Source organism: Haliotis asinina, chromosome 4 (assembly GCF_037392515.1).
Source record: "Haliotis asinina isolate JCU_RB_2024 chromosome 4, JCU_Hal_asi_v2, whole genome shotgun sequence".
NCBI lineage: Eukaryota > Metazoa > Mollusca > Gastropoda > Lepetellida > Haliotidae > Haliotis > Haliotis asinina.
In genome coordinates, this window is record NC_090283.1 from 46,895,219 (window position 1) to 46,915,279 (window position 20,061).

Here is a 20,061-nt window from a genome sequence, read left to right on the forward strand (position 1 = left end):
CTGCCTGAACTCGAAAGTAAACAACAGGAAATACCCCCTTCTATTTATAAACGATTGACGTCACATCCAATCACAAACTAATACAGAACCCGGAAGTATTTTAATAAGTCGTTATCGGTTGGAAGAGTTACTTCCCCTACTTGTTCGTGTTACACCTTTGGAAAAAGGTGATTATAGAAGGTGGCGATTTCGCTAACCGAGATCTTGCATACCTGACTTTCATCATGTGTTCCCATAAAAGTAGCAATCGATTTTGCTGAATATTTACATCTAACGGAGCTGCCAGAGAGATTGCCATATGATTATACGATAAAGAAATTCACTTGCTGGGCACTATCTATTTTATTAAATAGGCTAAATGAAAAAGTGAAATGTTTCTCGCTCATCGACGCGTCACTTGTTCTTGTGCGCGTCACATTTTTTTATTGTCGTTTTAAAAAAATAATTCCCGATCTTATATTTGTCCACTGTGAGTATAGGTGTCTGTAAGAACGAGTGTGACTGAATCTACAACTTTAACACGTGCTAAACTTCCCAATGTGTATTTCCCCAAAAAGAAATTGTTCCTCCCTAGTCCTCCTTTTTGTATCAAAAATTAAATTCCGCCCTTGTCACGTTTGCAAAAAATATGCCTGAGAAACATTTACTTTTCTAATATAGGCCAGGGAGCCTATATAGAGTGGGAGAAGAAACTCCTCGAAAAGCCTCTGAACGTATGTCTCAGGTCGTTACGTAACCAGTGTAGCCAATATGGTGGCAGCGTAGCTGAGCCCGGTTTATTTTCAGCAGCTGATTTTATTCGCTGAGTGTTGTAAGAACTGAAATCCTACATGTAGAAGATACGTTAACTATTTTGTCACTTCAGTTTAAGTAAAATAATTGGCATTAGTGTCCATGTTAGGACAGTAGATTTGTAGTAAAGTTTGAAGTCGGTATGTTACAGCTCACTGGCTTGTATTCTCGATTCACCGCGAAGATAGACTAAATTGTGCCGATAAAAACTTCTTTCACACATTCGATTAATATTTAGAAGGAAAACATACCTTTAGGTGAAAGGTGTTTGCAAGTAATATTAACAGTTATATGACTTAAATAATTGTTAGGATTTAATTGAGGTGTGTGAAAAATATGACATTTCGCCGATCTTTTCTGATCCGCCATTGACATGCTACACACCTTTAATTCATAAGAGGGGAATATACTATCAGGTGAAATGTGTTTTGAAGTATTAGTGATAGTTTCGGAATCTAAAAAAGAATGTTAGGGTTTATTTGAGGTGTGTGAAAATGTGACATATCGCCGATCTTTTCTGATCCGCCATTGAAATACTACACGCCTTTGAGTGTTTCTAGTTAGTACTTCAAAAACATCTTTCACATACACCTTTAATTCTTATGAGGGGAATATACCATCAGGTGAAATGTGTTTGCAAGTAATAGTGATAGTTTCATAATCTAAAACAAAATGTTAGGGTGTATTTGAGGTGTGCGAAAAATATGACATATCGCCGATCTGATCTGATTTGAAATTGATGCTTGAGGGTTATAGTTCCATAACTTTTTTCTTACTTATTGATCTTATTATTTGTCAAAACTGGATAGGTGTTTTAGAACGCTTTGTGACAGTTTTACACTTTAGTTTTGAGGGCAGTGTGACAGTGTCAATTAACATTTCGTTAATGTCCCCAATGCAATAAGATATCTGAATTAATTATTTACGTAAACAAAAATGTCTGAAAGTAGATTTTTTTAAAAAAGGACAGCTGATGTTAAGACGTGTTCTCGCGATACCTTTGCGTTCTTTAACATGTTTTGGAAGGGAGGGACGCTGTGTATCATTTATTCTTTTATTCATTTATATATGTACTTCTTTCGTTTATTTTTTTTCTTTCTTTCATTCATAGACATAAAGCTTGCTCTTAATTCTTACTATAACTCATTCATTCATTCATTCATTGTAAAATTCCGACTGATACAATAAACTAGCTGAAGTTCTGTTAAGCACAACCGAAGTTGCGCTGGGAACGAGCCAAGTCCCTGTGTGCGATGGAGCATGACGAGGCACACGTTAATTTGTACAAATGGTAAAGAAAGAAAGCGAGTGACCTATCCCTGTTGTAGAGTATCCCTGTGCAGGCTAATAAAATTAATACTGACAAAGTATTTGACAAAATGGTTTGAAAATATATTTATCTACAACAACAACAAAAATCGAAAAGGGCCCAGAACAATCACCAGAGACAATCGAGCCATGCCACGTCATCCTAGACTTTAGTCCGACTTTATTCTCTATAGAGTCTAGGAGTTCTGTCAGTTATAAAACAAGGTCATTCAAAATGGTAAAATATTTTTCAGATTTGCACTAGCGCAAGGCGATCGGCAATTGTCGTCATGGTTATTTTGATTAGTTCGAATATAGAATCATCCCACCGAGGCATTGGTCATCACGTACTGTCCCGCGCTGAAGAAATGTACCAAGATCCTCTAAAGCCCAGTAAAGGGGAACATGTTCTGTTGAACGATAGAGTGAATCAGTGAAAGCAATGGTTTAGTACATAACTGCAACGGACTAAAACGTTGGACTTGCTGGGCCGGAACATTTGGCAATAGAACCATAACGTATGTAATTCAAAATGTCTGTACTTACATGCCAATCACGTGATGTAGTACGATATACGTGATATTCTACGTACCGCATGGAATCAGGCCCTGGACGACCTCGGTTGACACTAAACCTGCCTTTCTACGGTAACTTGGGTATCACTGGCTGTGAACAGCACCCGCAAGTCATTCTTACACTTCACCATGCATGCGGACGGTTATACTTTCCCCGCTACTCGGAACATTCTGACCAGCAAAATACACCCCCTATATCTACTGACCACATTCTTCACAGGGAAAGTCCAGCATAGCATGGCTTTCTCAGAATAGAGCCCACGTGACCACAGACAGTTGTAGTGTGCAACATATTTCCAGGCACCTTTGTCGTTCTTGGTCGACATGTCAACACTTGTAATTACACGTGTTTTAACGTTACATGTGACACAATGTCAAACATTAGAATTGGTCCATAAGCAACATTCTAGCACACATGACCAATTGTCTGTTTACTTTTCAGTCGGTTAGAGCCCTGTATAACATACCGCAGTGTGCCAAGAATCGTTATTACCCTGTATAACGTACTAGTGTTTGTCAAGGATCGTTATAACCCTATATAACATACTGGTGTGTTCCGCGGAGAATCGTTATAACTCTGTATAACATACTCGTGTGTGCTGAGAATCGTTACAACCCTGCATAGCAGACTGGTGAGAATCGTTACAACCCTGTGTAGCATACTTATGTGCCCCAAACCCGTTACAACCATGTATACCACACTAATTTGTTCACAATAACAACACATTACCCGACTCACATTGTGCGTCTGAGTATCGTAGCGTACGTATGTTATTTAACAAACCCATATGGCAAACGCTAAAACCCAGATTCACCCACTGACAGTGTTCTCAGTGATACAACATGGTAACTCGGGAAAACACACCATGTGGTCATATGAAGCACTACGGATAAAAAGGCGCCGCCCAAAACGTATCATCCATAAAGACTTGTCATTTCCTAAACAGCATTGCATAATTAGATATTCACCAACTTACTTTATCTCAGTTATCATTGTTTTTATAACTCCTTTTGACATGTACTCACTGACTGATATGCACTTTTCTGGTTTGCTGTAATTCCGGTATAAATGATATGTTTTCTACACTGTGTTTATCACATGAAGAAAGAACAAGAAGTAGCCCAGAAACGCTCTGTCATACAACAAAGAAGTTTATATATATATATTGTTTGGTTTTACGCCGCTTTTAGCAATATTCCAGCGATATCACGGCAGGGGACATCAGTAAAATGGGCCTCGCACACTATATATAACTATATACATATATATACGCCTCTCAGCTTACCTTATCGTTCCTCTGAACGTTCACTCAAAGCAGGGAGACTCTAACAGCAACAGACCTATTCCTGTTGTGTATTATCAGCTAAAAAACTGAAACAAATATTTTACAAAATCATTTAGTGTATCGCGTAAATAACTGCACCGTGTCAGATGCATACAAAAGCGCCTTTGAGCAGGACTATCTGGATATTGGCGCTATACAAATCCACATAATAATGGAAACATAAGAGGTAAGGCAACAAGCGCATTTTCGACAAAAATGATTTCTTACTTATTGAATTCATTGGTATGCAGTTAGTCAAAGTTGTCAAATGAGTGCTTACCGTCTGCTTCCACCCATGGAAATACCGCGCACCAAGAACTCGTGCAAAGAAAGCGCGTTCTGATTGGTGGAACTAGTAACCCTGACACCACATGACAACTGAGCCGAACACCTGCATGAAATTTACAAGACTTTATGCCTGACCTGACAGTTGATCATGTATCGCACAGAAGGCTTAAACGGCGAAGCTGGATTTGACGAGACATAATAGCGTTACTATACATTTACTTTCTACTCCTGTTATACCAAAGACAGTACCTTTATGCCAAAGACACTCTATGTTATTGGAAAGAAAATAGGTCAGAAAAGTTTGAAATTTAAATCTAATTGTAGATTGGTCTATCTGTAATGAAAGAATGAGTTCTTTGCCTGTTAACCTCAGAAGTATAGTATGTGTTACATGTTATATCCATATCTCCCAATAAAGTGACTAACAATGACACGTTTGTTACAGAGAAGACAATTCGAATGTATATCCGAGTTAGGACAAGAATACATCAGTGGCATTGATGATAAGCTAGGTTCATATAAATCAGTTTCTAAAAGTATTGTTTTTCCCATACTTGGAGTGCATAATGTATAGTGTATTATTATATTATATTATTGGTGCCTCAAACAGTAAAAAAAGGCTTGCTACTAACAAAGGTATCAAAGCTGTCAAAGTAACAAATAAATCAACAAAATTAATCTCTGTATTTGTCATACCCATCTTGCCAGTTCTGATATAGATACAGAAATGAATGTTACACTGATTTTTTGTTTTAGATTGATTACCACCCATTAACATCATTTAGGAAACTAGATGTTCAACGATGAAGATATTTATGGATATCAACTTCTATATTATGAGAACACAACGTTTCGGAGTTAATGCTTTCTCCTTCATCAGGTGATTGAGAATGGGGTACAGAGCTATATTTATATGTACAGGTAAAACAATAACAAAGTAACAAGTGGAATGACTTAACGAAAGCTGGAAGCCAGTATGAACAAGCGCTGATTGGAAACCGACAGTTATGATAATAATGATGGAAGCCAATGGTATGTTTACATAACACAGACGGGGAGTAAGGACGATGTACATGATTGGTATAAGGATTGAGACCAATGGTGATACATTACGCATGATTCAATGATGTTTACTAAACACATGATTGGGGAATAAGGATGATGTACATGATTTACATGAGGGTTGATGATGTACAGACACAAGTAGATAAGGATGTACAGGGGTAGATTGGCTAATGAATTACATAGATAGAATGTACACAGATAGATAAGATTAATTTATAAATAAGTCCCAGGCACTTGGTAGGTACACTCCTTGGTCACGGTTGATTGCTGCTTTCTGTCTCCGGATCTCGATGGCCTCTTGTAGTTTCCTTTGGCGCCAGTTGTTGTTGGTAGATAGTATCCTAGTGTCCTCCCATCGAATTGAATGTCCAGGGTTCTTGAGAATGTGTTCAGAGATGGCCGATTCTGGTCGAGTTTGCTGACGGAGGTCTGGTGTTCCTTCATTCTGGTGTTGATTGGTCTCAGCGTTTCTCCAATGTATAGGTCACCACAGTTGCAAGGGATCTGGTAGATGCGTCCTCTCGGGTTAGGGTGTTCACAGCTGGGTCCTTTACCGTTGGCTTTTAGGTAGGTCTTGATGGTCTTGCCGCTGGAGAAGGTGACATCGATGCCGGCTTTGGTCTTGATGAGGCGTGATATCTGATGACTGATGGGTCCAAGGTAGGGTATGGTTACTCTGATGGCTGACGGAGAAGGCTTGAAGCGGGGTTCTCGGTCCTTGAGGGTCTTGTTGATGGTGGCTGTGACGAGTTGGGCAGGGTAACCGTTGAGTGTAGTGAATGTCTTTCTGAGGTGGTCCAGTTCGTTGCTTAGGGCGTCAGGATGGCAGAGGGCTTTGGCACGTCTGGTAAGGGTGGGGATGATAGCTTGCTTGATCTGAGGATGGTGACAGGAGTTGTAGTGGATGTACTGGTCGGTGTGGGTCGGCTTGCGGTATACTGAGGTTCTGAGTCCATCGTCTGTGGTGTGGAGGGATACATCAAGGAAAGGCAGGTGTTGGTTGGTCTCAGTCTCCATGGTGAACTTGATTCTTGGATGTTAGTTGTTGAGGTGGTTGAGGAGCTCGCTAGGGTCGTTGTCAATGGCGATGGTGGTGAAGGTGTCGTCGACTTCGCGGTACCAACAGAGGGGCTGGAACGGAGCTGTGGAGAGGGCTGCTTCCTCGAAGGTCATGAAGATTTCTGTAATGAGAGGAGAAAGATGTGAGCCCATCTGGAGACCGTGGATCTGCTTGTATATATTAGCTTTAAATGTGAAGTAGGAGGTGTCAAAGCAGCTGCGGGCGAGGTTGATGATGCTGTCTATGGTGAGGTGGGTGTCCAAGTCATCTATCCTGTTGGCTAACTTGCTGCGAAGGATGTCCAGGGCTTCTTCTAGTGGGATGTTGTCACTTCTAAATGCCCTCCAAAGACTAGATGTTCAAAGCTTTGATGGTTTTGCAGACTGGTTATTACGATTTGTCATATTTAGTACCGTCAGTCACACACGTCAGTCTTGGAAATAGCAGTCTTTAAAATGGATATAAGCATTCAAAGCTTCAAGAACAGACTTCTTTGTTAAACATAAGATAGTTTCATCTCATATATTAATGCACATCCTAATCAGTCAGGAAAGAAAACAAGCAAAAATGAAAGATCGTTAATGGTAAACTGTCTTTGCAGTAACAACATAAGTCCTTTAAGTAAAAGCTATTTTTGAAAGACGTGAAACATACAAATTATTAAGAAAAATATCAGTTGTTACTTCAAATATAAACTTAATGGTCCTAATATGAGCTCATAGCAAATCTAGATGAACAAAGACCTACTGGATATATTGGGTACTTTCAGATTTGTATTGAATTGTCTTTGCAGTTACATAATTTGTCTTTCCAATAACATCCTTTTACAAAAATAAGTATGACTGCATTCAGAAGAGGAAGTGTGAAACATGTTTCAGTTTCAGCATATATATATATACCTTAGATCTTTATCACAGTTCAGCTGTTAATGCCACTGACATTAAAATAAAAAAAATATTTGACTAATCAAGATATGTTTCTTTGAAGTAACACCGATGGTCTTTCCAATACCAAAATAGCTGTCACAGAAGACTGTTATATGAGAGACAAATTGTAAAAGTAAATTCAGAAAAAATAATGACTAGTCCCTTTCCCATTTCAGAAAACATCCTCGCGTTGTAATTATGGTTCCAAATGCAAAAAGAAACACATATGTTTGGAAAATTGTTTGTTTCTTTTGTTAATTGACGTTACTTAAAAAACGCCGAGACAAAATACTCGCAAATATTTACCTTTTCAACTTGATTTTCTTGGAATATTTTGTCTTGAACTTAACATCACAGGTTTATCACTCTCAACCAGAAGTTGTTAAGGAGTATGACAGGGAGTTCCAATTTCACAGGATGAGAGATCATTAATTATTCCGTCCTTTTATGGAACTGTTACAGGAAAGACATTTTTCTCGTATACAAGAGAAAAAGGTTGTTTTTTACTTTAAAATTCAGTTTGAAACTCATAAACCTCTACCAGGAATGGGAAAAAGGTCTATTCTTTTCAACTATTCGAGAAACAATATCTTCTTAAATGAAATGTAGTGAACAGCAGACACCTGATGTTAAGTTTTTGCACTCGGATACATGAAAAAATGCACATCCCTTGTTACGTAAAGGAATAAAATATAAAGTATTTTGCCCTTTTGTTTGTAATAAGCTAGTTCCCAAGCTAGATTAGATATTGCCATTGAAGGAGATATCAGACTTTTAACACATTGATAAAATTTGAAGTTTATACTGAAGTTTCATCCTGATACGTGAAACAGCTGAGAAGGACTCATATACCGGTAGATCGGTTATATCGCGCAACCCTAATATATATTTTACTATTTTCACATGCATTGGCATTGGCTAGTGATACGCTCGCAAAATGGTATATTCCCTGTTTTTTTTATTGGTATATATAACCCTGATATACACTCGATGTCTGAACGTTTTTCTATACATCCAGATAATGTACACACAATTGTGAAATGGTGTCACTGAATACAGTTGTATCAGTTTTCAAGTTTTGAAGATGGAAACAAAATCTTTAGTCAGTTATCCACACACACTCGTTACGGTTTTTTTTCCTATTGGGATAGACGTAATACGTGACTTGAATGTCGGATGACGCAGAGAGATGTTGCGAGCGGATACTTTTACGAAAGGGGCACAATGTCCCTCTACACCGTTCCATTGTGACCACATCCAAGCTTGTGGTAAGTTGTGCAATCATTTTCTGTTGAGAAATATTTCTGCTTCTGCAAATTGTTCTAATAATCTCTGTTTGCGGCAACTTGTCACCAACATGAAACCAAATTTAACATATGCTAGCTGGTACTTACAGACTAACGCTTATAAAATGTCGCCGAAATGTATATACTTTTGATAGTAACGAATAAACCCATTTAAATTGAAAGAGAGTCCCAGTGAGATGGGAGATTCAGAATCAGGGTAGATGTAGACTTGCTGCATTTAGAGCTTAAGCATTGTAGAAAGGGCTTGGAAGAAAATAATGTGCTTCGGAGATTGACATAGATTACTGCACTCACTGCAATTTACAGATTTTGAAATCAGCCGGAATTGGGTTGTAAAATCCGTATGCTGTAATGCAGACATGCGATGGTCGTAACACGTGGCTTGAATATCGGCTGATTACTGTCTCACAGATCATCGAAGGATTTGTAGTCGTGGACGTGAACAACGTATCCCGCCCCCACATAAAAGGTGTTGGATATTATCAGCAGAGGGACACACTGACCTGTTACACCGCTTCATCGTGTGAACACATTCGAACAAAGCCGGCGGTGAGTGTAGCTGTTGCTTTCTTCTGTCAAAGGTTAAACTTTCAATTTCTGCAAACTATTTTGTTAATCTTTTCGTAATTCACATTGTCTGCAATGTGAGTTCTATTTTTTTCTATTTCAGACAATATTAAGTGTTCATCGGCATATTATGCATTTTTCGTTGCAGGTGTTTAAAATTTGTGTGTGTACACAGACGGGTTGTAATCTAGAGCGAGTCCTAACTGATAAGATTGGGAAGGTTCGGGTTTAACGTTTCTTCGCTTGTGCAAACAATTATCAGTGCTTTTTTTTATGTGCGTTAGATGTGTCACGATATCCTCGTCCCTTTGTTGAGGCCTGTGGGGTAGCCAAGTGGTTAAAGCCTTCGCTCGTCACGCCGAGGACCTGGGTTCGATTCCGCACATGAGCACAATGCATGAAGCGTATTTTCTGGTGTATCCCCGTGATATTGCTGGAATATTTGTTAAAGCGCGTAAAACTTTTAAATACATTCAGTTCAATTCAACTTAATCCAACTCACTCACCATCCCGTTCTCTCTCTCTCTCTCTCTCTCTCTCTCTCTCTCTCTCTCTCTCTCTCTCTCTCTCTCTGCCTTATCAGCCTGTCTCAATTTTGCATTCAGCGTATACAGTGGAGAGACAAGTTATGCGCTATACCTCTCACGATACTGTTTCAGTGTAAGTAAATAAATATACTACAATCTAAACATTCAGGTAATCCTGAGCGTATCATTTCAATGAGGGTTAGAAATGTTTACGGTTTCGTCTGTTCCTCTTTATTCCATACTCGTGGAGATCCTGGGTGAACTGGTCTTCAGTAAACCATGCTTGTCGCGGGTCTCTTGTCGTAAGAGACAACAAAATGCATCGGGTGTATATTAACATGCTGCAGGCTTGTCGCGGGTCGCTTGTCGTAAGGGACAACAAAATGCATCGGGTGTATATTAACATGCTGCAGGCTTGTCGCGGGTCGCTTGTCGTAAGGGACAACAAAATGCATCGGGTGTATATTAACATGCTGCGTACCACTCCATAAATACCATCTTTACCAGGCCCCGATTTCTCGAAACAATCTTAGGTTTTCACTTAAATCTCAAACTCAGTTTCACAATTTCAAACACCTGAATTTTTAACTCACCTGCACGTTTTTGACTAAAAAAAAGTCCAAACCACTAAAGAAATCTGTCCATCAAACTCAGAATGTCTACTAAGTTTGCGTTTGATACCGAATTCCGTTCATTCAGTCAAAACTCAGACTTCAGTCTGTTTCGAGAAATCGGTGTCTCATTCCTTTAGGTGCCTCTTTCGGCAAACGTGTGTTGCCGAAAATCAATGCTAACTCGGGACTTCATGAGTAAATCGTATGGTCACGATACCAGGCCCCGATTTCTCGAATCAATCTTAAGTATGAGTTTTGACTTACGTTTGAGTTTTTACTCAAATTTGAGAAAGCGCATTTCACAGAATGAACTGAAATCGACATAAAACTCAAACCATAGGGGACAATTTGAGTTCGGTGGATAGATTACTTAAGTTTTTTCAGCTTTTATGTTTCATAAATGCAGCTGAGTTACAATTCAGCTGTTTCAAATTGTGAAACTCAACTTGAGATTTGAGTAAAAACTTAAGTTTGTTTCTAGAAATCGGGGCCAGGTGCTCACGAGACCGTGAACGTGTTCCACCCCAGCGGTGGCACCCGTCAAAGAAGAGTCAAATTTGCCCATTGGAACGTTGAAATGCCCCATGTTGTCCTACAGCCTTGTGGACAGTTTTTGTCACTTTCAGGCGCCTAACAAACCATAGTTCATGTAATCCCGATAGGTTACAAAGCTTCATCTTTAGATAATATTTAGGGCTTGACCAATCATTTTAGTAACAATCATGTGGAATGTTGATTTTTTTTATGATGGTAGCTCCTTCCCTGGCCCCGAATCTTTATCCATAGTTGTAAAAGAGAGCCAGGTGAGGCAGTCTCTCCTTAATGTCGAGTTTAACACGGTCGTTTCAAAGTTCTTTGAAGTCTTGAGAGCCACATGATGTTAATTTTGCTTGTCTCAAATACTTTCTGATATATAGACCTTTATGGGTGGTATTACGGATTATGGATATTTTAGACATTGGTAAGATGGTACATATGCTTGACCCAGCAATATATCAGGAGCTTATAAATCCAGAACGATGAGGAATGAGAATGTCTTCAGAGTGAAGCCACACGTTGTCTGCAACCATCAATGGTTTGGGCAGATGTCTTCCTCACTTAAAATACTGATCGTATACGTGCTATTATTTGATATGTCAAGTTCCCCCGGTGAAAACGTTAATGTAATGATGTTTGCATATAATAGCTATGATACCTGAGATCTAGTCAGTGGAAACAATTACAAACGTTTCATGCATGGAAATGAGACTACGGATGACAGCTGGCTGGAACATGATGGGTCAACTCCAATTCTTGTGCTTTCCGACATTAACACCATTCACATTATCTACCCATAAATACATTCTACATGTTCCTCCTCTGTTTGGGGCCAGGATTTGTCATTCGACAGCATCCAAAATGATTTTTTTAAAAATAAGTGCACGTATACATGGGCTAAACTACATTCAGTAGGTGTAAATGCTATTAGCGCTAACAAAAGTCCCGTGGTATTTACAAACTTTGTAACTGGGTGCAGGGGTGGGCTGTTGTAAAATTGATTAAGGTAGGTCTTTAAAATACTTTTGAAAGTGCAGAGGTTTTCTTTGTATTTCGAGTCAACAGTTCATTTCACAGTGCTGCTGCATTGAAGGAAAAATATCTTCTCCCAAGCCATCCAAGCTTTGGTATTGGCACATAGAGGAGACACAGATCTGCAGATGAACACGTTGCAACCGTTGAAACTGCTAGTTTGATATGTTGTTGCAGTAATCCACATTACACCAAGGAGCGCACAAGCGCATGGTCTGCATTATTGTCTGACTTATGTCAGTTTCCAGTTAGAGTTGACGGTCACATAGGACACCTTTTTCATTTTGTTTGAAAACTGAATGTCCGATTTCTCCACACCGACCTTCTGCTAGCAAAGCCTCTGTCTTGCTGTCTTTTAGCTTGAGCATATTTTAGTTCATCCATTGCTTTATGTCATCAATGCAGATCTCCATGTTGAGAAGATTCGACTGAGAGTACAGGGTAAGAAACATCTTCATCAGTTGCTTGTCATCTGCATACACGTGATGACCTACCATCAACTACGTATATGGCCTTAACCTCATCCAATGAGCAAATGGAATTTTACATAGCAAATCAAATTTATTCAACCACGTTTTTCTTAAATTGAAAATATACTGGACGAAATAAGTTACGTATATTGGCTTTTCATGATTGGTATGTTATCAGTGTGTCAATGAGTAGATGGGTCATTATGAATAATTTCAAAATTTACATGTATCCCTATAAATGATTGTCCAATATATAACTATAAATATCATTTCACTTAACATTCTGTGGTCTGATACGATTTTACGTAATCGTTGGTTTCCTGTCATTTCTGTACATTTAATAATATGGTGCATGGAGTGGACATTTCATATAGCGATAATGATCTCACGGTCCCCAGTTCTGTATATACCCCATGCCGCCATGGTTTGTTGATCTGGAGGTTGAACATAGGATAGTTGCGGTAGTGTCATTCCCCGACCATGCTACCAGAATTACGGGGATAACATGTATGCAGAAATTGCACAACATCGTTGACCTTGTCGATGAGATGTGTTCAACCGATCAATGTGATGCCATTTTCGTTATATAGCTTTGCCATTAAGACTAAATGTAATGTCAAATACCGAAAAATAAACAACGACGCCATCCTCACACGGATACGGCATAAAGAGGGAAAAAAGGAAGCCCAATTACATTTTTTTTTGACAGCTACTAAGGATGATTCGTGTCCACACCTGTCATTGCAGTCTTACTGACAGACCCAGATGAGATTTCAACATGACAGACCGATTCGAGCCATGGGCATGGGTGGTGGTTGCGGCGTCGCTTTGTGCCCTTTTTCTCAACACGAGTCTGTCCAGTATCGCTGGCGTCATGCACGTGGCGCTTCTCGAGAGGTTTCAAGATGACGTCACACTGACGTCATGGGTTGGCTCCCTCTTCTCCTGCATGTTTGCCCTTTCAGGTAATTATACAGCAAGCTAGAAGTATTACATAAACACTGCACACTTAATATTTTCATTGTTAGGTGTGTTGTCATGGTGAAGAACACATGAGGTATAACAAAATCGTATCTAGTAAGAATGTACATGATACAACACAACCTGTGTGAATCGGGACAGTCCAGTTGGTTAGCCTTGCTTACTGGTGATTCTTGGTTTGATACTAGTGCCACACTTGTGGTCGCAGCTTGAAATCTGTCACCGTTGTGAATAGGAAATGGTGTAAGGTATAAGAAATCCCTTCAGAACCAGCAAAATATAACACTGACAAGTCTAAATATTCAGTAATATGTATTGACATAAGACCAAGACACAAAGATTCACAATAGAGGTTTCTAGTGCAGTGCAACTCAGTCAAATCCGAAGTAACGGGTCAGAAATATAATATCAAGTCACCAAAGTCTTGGTTTTCAGTGAGACACAGTTCTGCTGAATCTTTCATAGCGATTGATCGAAAGTGTAGGTCAGGCTTGACGATGAGGCAGACAGATGCAGATAGGCCGAATGATGACACAACTCCTGTATTACTCTGAGTATAAATCCGTGTGTGAGGTAACAACCAGCCTTACATGTACACAGTCACTTACGTTTGAGCATTCCAGCAAAGTATCGAATCTTCGCGATCGGCAACATTAAAAAAACACCAAAGGAAGGCAACTCTAAGGCGCTACCTCAAAGACGTGCCGCTAAAATACTATTACGGATTGTGAACCAATAGTAACTATCACTTAATCAATAATAATACAAATTACAGAAAACACATTCTCGTAACACCATATACCTTACAGGTTTAGTAGTAGATGTGAATACTCTAAGTTGTTCACTGGTCACGAGGGTACCTCTATCCATGGGCCCCGAGGGATCAGTGAACAACGCATTTATCTTTCAGAACATCTCAATGGTAAGTTTGAATTGCTTGAAGCATTGAAGCATATGTGAATCAAACGATTCGAATCTTGCATCCTGCTGTTTTTTTCCCTGCAACGGCAGGTATTGTCTTGGTTAACTCGGGGAGATGTAATTCCTGTGCCTCATGTTCTCAGGGACTGCATTTGAACGTTTTGTCAAAGTTTATTTTTTGAAAAGAGAGTCAAGTGTTTTCGAAGCCATCGCTAGATTTTGCAGACACAAGAAAAACAGATTTAAGAAATACAGTTCGTTCTACCACCATGTATAGTGTAATAAAGCACACTTTCGCCCTGAGCTATTATAGTTAAAGCACGAGGACGCTCGAGTGCTTTAACGTTATAATAGTTCAGGGCGAAAGTGTGCTTTATCACACTATACATGGTGGTAGAGCTAACTGTATTTCTTTTCTAAGATGCTGTATTCAATAACTTCTAAGCCTAATTTCGATTAATCTATGGCAGAAAACAAACGCCGGTGTCTGTGACCTAAATTAAGAATCCTCGCACAGGGCTAACTGACGCGCTGTTCTTTTGACGTGTCAGCCCCCTGTGTTAAAACAACGTTTACTAGAAATACAAATGAACAGTTTGATGATGGTTTATGTTCGGGTTAAAAATCTTCTCTAGATCATTTTAATTACATCCGTGATTCTCTTAAACCATACAAGGCAATATGATCTCCTCATTTCTACTACCAACGAAAGTTTAGATCAGTACATTCAGAGGAAGTTGACAAGTCAAGCGACATTCCACGATTGCATTATGGGAATGTAAACATTGCCAAAATTACCATGTCTCTGTAAGATTTTGAGTCCAACTATGAGACATTTTATCCGTCGGAAAACATAAACGTAATGTTTCCACAGTGATGTTGGCTGCGTGGTGCAACTGCAAACCAACCAAAACGGGATGCGACGAAGCAGTTTACTGTGGGAGGTTGTACGAGGCGATGGCAACTGACGTCCATCGTCACGTCGGTTACATTGTGACGTAATGCAAAAAAGTTCGATTACGAGAGGGCAGACTGGAATGGCGCAGTGACGTCAACACATTGTGACGTAATGCAAAAAGTGCACATTATCGTCTGATAACGTATTGTCGGCGCCTTTGATCTTTCGCGCAAAGCATCTTAGAATTAGAGTTATCTCCCGTCCATATATTTCCATTCGCAAAACATTGGTAATTTCCGTGCATCATGTGTCATTTAATGCTATTCGAGATGAAAAAGTAACTACCACGAAGTACCGAATGAGTTGTATTGCAATGTACGTCGCTTCTACACGGGGTACATTGAAAATAAGATAGGAGAGCGCTCACCCAGTCAGACAGCGAGGTAAGATAATGTACAATCTCGTGTTAAATCAGTTCGCTCACAGACAAGCATTTCAGTCTTTTTGTAGTAATAGACGTTTGTGTGACACAGGTTGTGTAAGGTGAGGATAGTAGAAACACATTTCATGATTCCTTCTCATGCTTCTCATGTCCACAATTGCACCTGCTTTTCATCTTGGGAAAATATTAAAATACGCCTCTACTTTCACTTTATAATTCAGGTCCTGTGGCCAGCTTCATCATCAACAGATGGAACTGTCGGTGTTGTGTCATAGTTAGTGGTGTGCTTGGCCTCGTAGGGTTTGCTTCCAGTAGCCTCGCTGATGACATACGCTGGCTCTTCCTCACATACGCCCTGATGGCGGGTAAGTACGAGCAGGGGTCAAGGGTATGGGGTCGAAATTTGAAGTCAGCGTCGCCCTACATGAATATTTTTCCTCACATACGACTTGACGGCGGGTGGGAATGGACATCCATGGGGGTAGGATCTGTGTTGTGCTTGTGGTATGAGCACAACGCGTTCCTGTATAGTACTTACTAATTTTTAACCTGTGATATTTGATGATGTTATTGTTTTTTTTTATACTTTTCCCTTTTTCAAGATTTGTTTTTTCAACATAACATCGATCGCAAAACGTAGATATGGTTTGTGAAAGATATGCAACTGAAGATTTGAAATTAGTTTTCATTGATATAACAAGCCCAAAGTTACAGATTCCAGTCTCGATCAATGAGAAACAAGTGTTGCCGATCTATTCGCAAATGATACGTGAAACACACGATGCTGTTCTGTCTGTGAATGAAATACAACGACATGACTCTATTTTTAATTATCGTAAATGAATTTCCAGGACTTGGCCAAGGATTGTGCTACACTGGGTGCCTCGTGCTGCTCGGTTTTTATTTCAAGACGCGGACAAGTCTAGCCACGGGGATAGGGATAGTTGGCTGTGGCATTGGCAACTTTCTTCTCCCCCCTCTAACACAGCACCTGGTGGATGGGTATGGACTTAAAGGGGCTTTCCTTCTTCTGGGAGCAGTGGCCTTTCAGTCTTGTGTCTGTGGTTTTCTCATGAGACCATCCCAACATGAGCGTCAAAGACACTTGATACATCAAGAAGAGGGTGAAACCAACCAAGAAAACCTAGCCTCGAGATGCCAATCCTGCTTCAACAAAATCCGCTCATGCTCTATACCACACTTCCTAAACATGTCCTTTTTCTTGTATCTGTTAAGCGTTATGGCTTTTACAATTGGAAACTCGACCTTGAAGCTGTACTTCCCTGATTTTGTGATGAAACAAGGAGCGACCTTCCAACACGCTTCATCACTAGTCTCAGTTATCGGTGTCGGCAGCATCGTGTCCAGGATCTGCCTCGGATTTGCTGCAACAGACCCCAAGATTGGACCATCGCTTCTATACTCTGGGGTGAATGGTCTGGCTGGTGTTCTTGTGTTCTTCATACACCCCTTAACTCGAACGTCTTGGTTGAGGATCGTATTTTCGTTTTGTTATGGAGTATATAATGGTGGCATCTGGACTCTATTTAATCCTATAACATATGCCGTTGTAGGAGTACATCAACTAGCATCTGCCATGGGTTGGGTGATGTTTACGTGCGGGATGGGGTACCTCATCGGAGGACCCATAGCCGGTACGTACAGAGTGTACATCAATTTTTGAATTCATTTATGGTAGAGTATTGTTGATATTGTTCACTTGGAGGTTATCATCTATGGTTACATGGTGTGTAATTATAATCGTATCCCCAATTATGTACAATAGCACATTTACATAATACTATTCGAATTGCACAGTAGGGCATCCAAGTCATGGGATCGTGAGCGTTCAGCATGTGTGCTTTAAACCAAAAACAACGAACACATGAAAGTTGACATTACATTACACAGTTGAGATTGTTTACACCCTACCATCCTCGATTTCTCCAGGGTATGCGTTAACTCTCCACTATACCCTGGATGCTTCTGCAGCTCAGCCCGATAATTTGTTACCTCCCTTGGCTGTTTTGTTTTGTTTTCTAAGATTTGTTGCTGGTTTATTTTCTTTTACTTTTTTTGTTTTTTTTTGTTTTTTTTTTGTGTGTGTTTGTTTTTTTGGGGGGGTTTGGGGGGTTTGTTTTTTTAAAAATACATTTCTTTATGTTTCGGACCTATGGATTTATGAATTTGTCTGTATGATTTCTCCCAAATCTGAGTCGCATTGCAAACACTCCTTCCTACCTGCGACCCTTATCATTGTCGACACTGGCAACCGCGGTTGAAACGGCGGCTTAGCTGATTGGCTACTGTGAAAATACAGAGCAAGCAAAGGGAGGTAATAAAATTATCGGCCGCGCAGGTTCATCCAGGGTATGGAGGAGATTCATCCGAACGTATGCCCTGGAGATGTCGAGGCTGACACCTTACCCACTGTTTCAGGAATGCTGTATGAGGCCACGGGAGATTATGAAACAGCATTCATGTTTTCAGGTGAGAATTTCAATGTGTTAAAAACCAACGACGTTTCATCACTTCATTGATCTCGGCGTTTTGACCGATCGCCACCATTCTGCTTCATACTGACTTTACATTATCTACGTCATCTGAAGTGTGAGGGTCATAATTTCTCACTGGATAGACACAGTATTGAATTTGAGTGTTTCGTCAACTTCTCTTCCCAATGACAATACATCAGTCGGTGACAATACATTGTCACGCTAACTTCATAACGTATCAAAGCTGATTCAATACCGACAATGAAATTGACTCGAGGTGAGTTGTTTATCGGCCCTAAATTGAACAGTACTCTTCGTCAACATATCCCTCGTTATTATATGATTTTGGCATGATGGCTAGCTTGACACAACACAATACTCAATGTGCAGCTATCTTCTCCCTAGTTAGCTACGTTAGCTTTGATACCCGTCGCTTAAGTTCAGTCAGTCAAAAATTTCCACGCACCCTCCACATTTCACGACCCGTGAAGGTCCGGGGTAGAATAGGCCTTCAGCAACCCATGCTTGTCGCAAGAGGCAACTATGTTTGTCGCAAGAGGCAACTATGCTTGTCGTAAGAGGCGACTAACGCGATCGAGTGGTCAGGCTTGCTGACTTGGTTGACACACGTCATCGGTTCCCAATTGCGCAGATCGATGCTCATGTCGTTGATAACTGTTCTGTTTACGATTATTTCAGCTCTGTTAACTGACTTAGTAATGTAACTTCTTTTGCTTCAGCCTCGTCATTTCTCCTGGCTTCCATATTAGGTTTACTGATGAACTGTGCAAGGTCAGAACCTCCGGATGTGGAGACAACGCTGCCTACAACCCTACCGGAAAGCGAGGCCTTGACATCGTGAATAAACCTGATGATTATGTTAGAGACCTTGCCTATTTAGTTATTTAGTTAATTAGTGTCGTGTCCTGCCTTGCTAGGCCGAGTCCATTCACTCTAACGTTACTACCTTCCAGATCAGTGAGTGAGTGAGTGAGTACTGTTCTGAGCCGCTTTAGCAATATGCCAGCAATATCACGGCTGGGGACACCGGTTATGGGCTTCACATGATGTACGCATGTGGGGATGAGTTCATATGGTGAGACATGTATGTATAACATGGAACATTGCTCAAAATGTCGTCAGTCTAAACGCAGACTGTAGGTTGGACTTTTTTTTAAAAAATTGATAAGAGAAAGTGACGCGGGAGGAACACATTTTTTTCTTTAAGAAATACAGCTTGGGAAGTTTATGACGTGTTAATGAGTTGTAGATTCAGTCACACTCGTTCCTACAGACGCTCATTCTTATATAGTGGACAAACTGATGATTGGGAAACGGCCAAGTCAAAACATTTTTTTTAATGGCAATAAAAAATAAAAGTGAAGCGCCGATGCCCGAGAAAGATTTCACTTTTTTATTTAGACTAATGCGCCGTTTCGGTCGAATAAGGTTTGTCCTTTTGTGGTTCAACAGCTATCAGTTTTAAATATGCCACTTACTGAAACTATATTAACATCTCCCTCCCCTTTCAAACTACCCCTTTGATTTGTATATTTCTGGCTTCCACACTTTTATAAGCTTACCGCCTAGGTACGTAACATATTGCAGATAATGTTCTAGCTATACTGCCCCTCCACCATATACACACCACTTCTACCAAATACGAATTATGCCGGAAAGGCCCGTTAAGCCTCCAGAACATCATAATCAGCGTCATCTCTTCATGTTACGTTCCCGCGCCTAGGTTTTCGAATTCCCTTAGCGCTAAGATAGTCGTAACTTAATGTATGGCACTTACGACTATCTTAGCGCTACGAGAGCTTCGAAAATGTACGCCCTGCTTGCCAATGGTACAAGATTCTGTGTCGAAACGTCGCACTCACGAAACAAAATCTGTAAAAGTAAAGCGTGTTTATATTGTACTTCGACAC

At 40.1% G+C, this 20,061-nt stretch overlaps 1 protein-coding gene across 2 annotated transcripts; it reads left to right on the top strand.

The window, feature by feature from the left end:
* Positions 1–8,573: 8,573 nt before the first annotated feature.
* On the top strand, positions 8,574–19,015 carry LOC137282524 (monocarboxylate transporter 12-like). 2 transcript variants are annotated; one of them, XM_067814280.1, is made up of 8 exons: positions 8,574–8,607; positions 9,058–9,195; positions 12,329–12,364; positions 13,141–13,358; positions 15,857–16,000; positions 16,487–17,290; positions 18,075–18,125; positions 18,871–19,015. In XM_067814280.1, exons 4-8 carry the CDS (start codon positions 13,172–13,174, stop codon positions 18,990–18,992), a joined length of 1,308 nt encoding a protein of 435 aa, XP_067670381.1. In that variant the 5' UTR covers positions 8,574–8,607; positions 9,058–9,195; positions 12,329–12,364; positions 13,141–13,171; the 3' UTR covers positions 18,993–19,015. The 2 variants fall into 2 exon arrangements, with proteins under 2 accessions (XP_067670381.1, XP_067670382.1); XM_067814281.1 differs by lacking the exon at positions 12,329–12,364 and having other exon boundaries at positions 8,584–8,607.
* Positions 19,016–20,061: the final 1,046 nt, after the last annotated feature.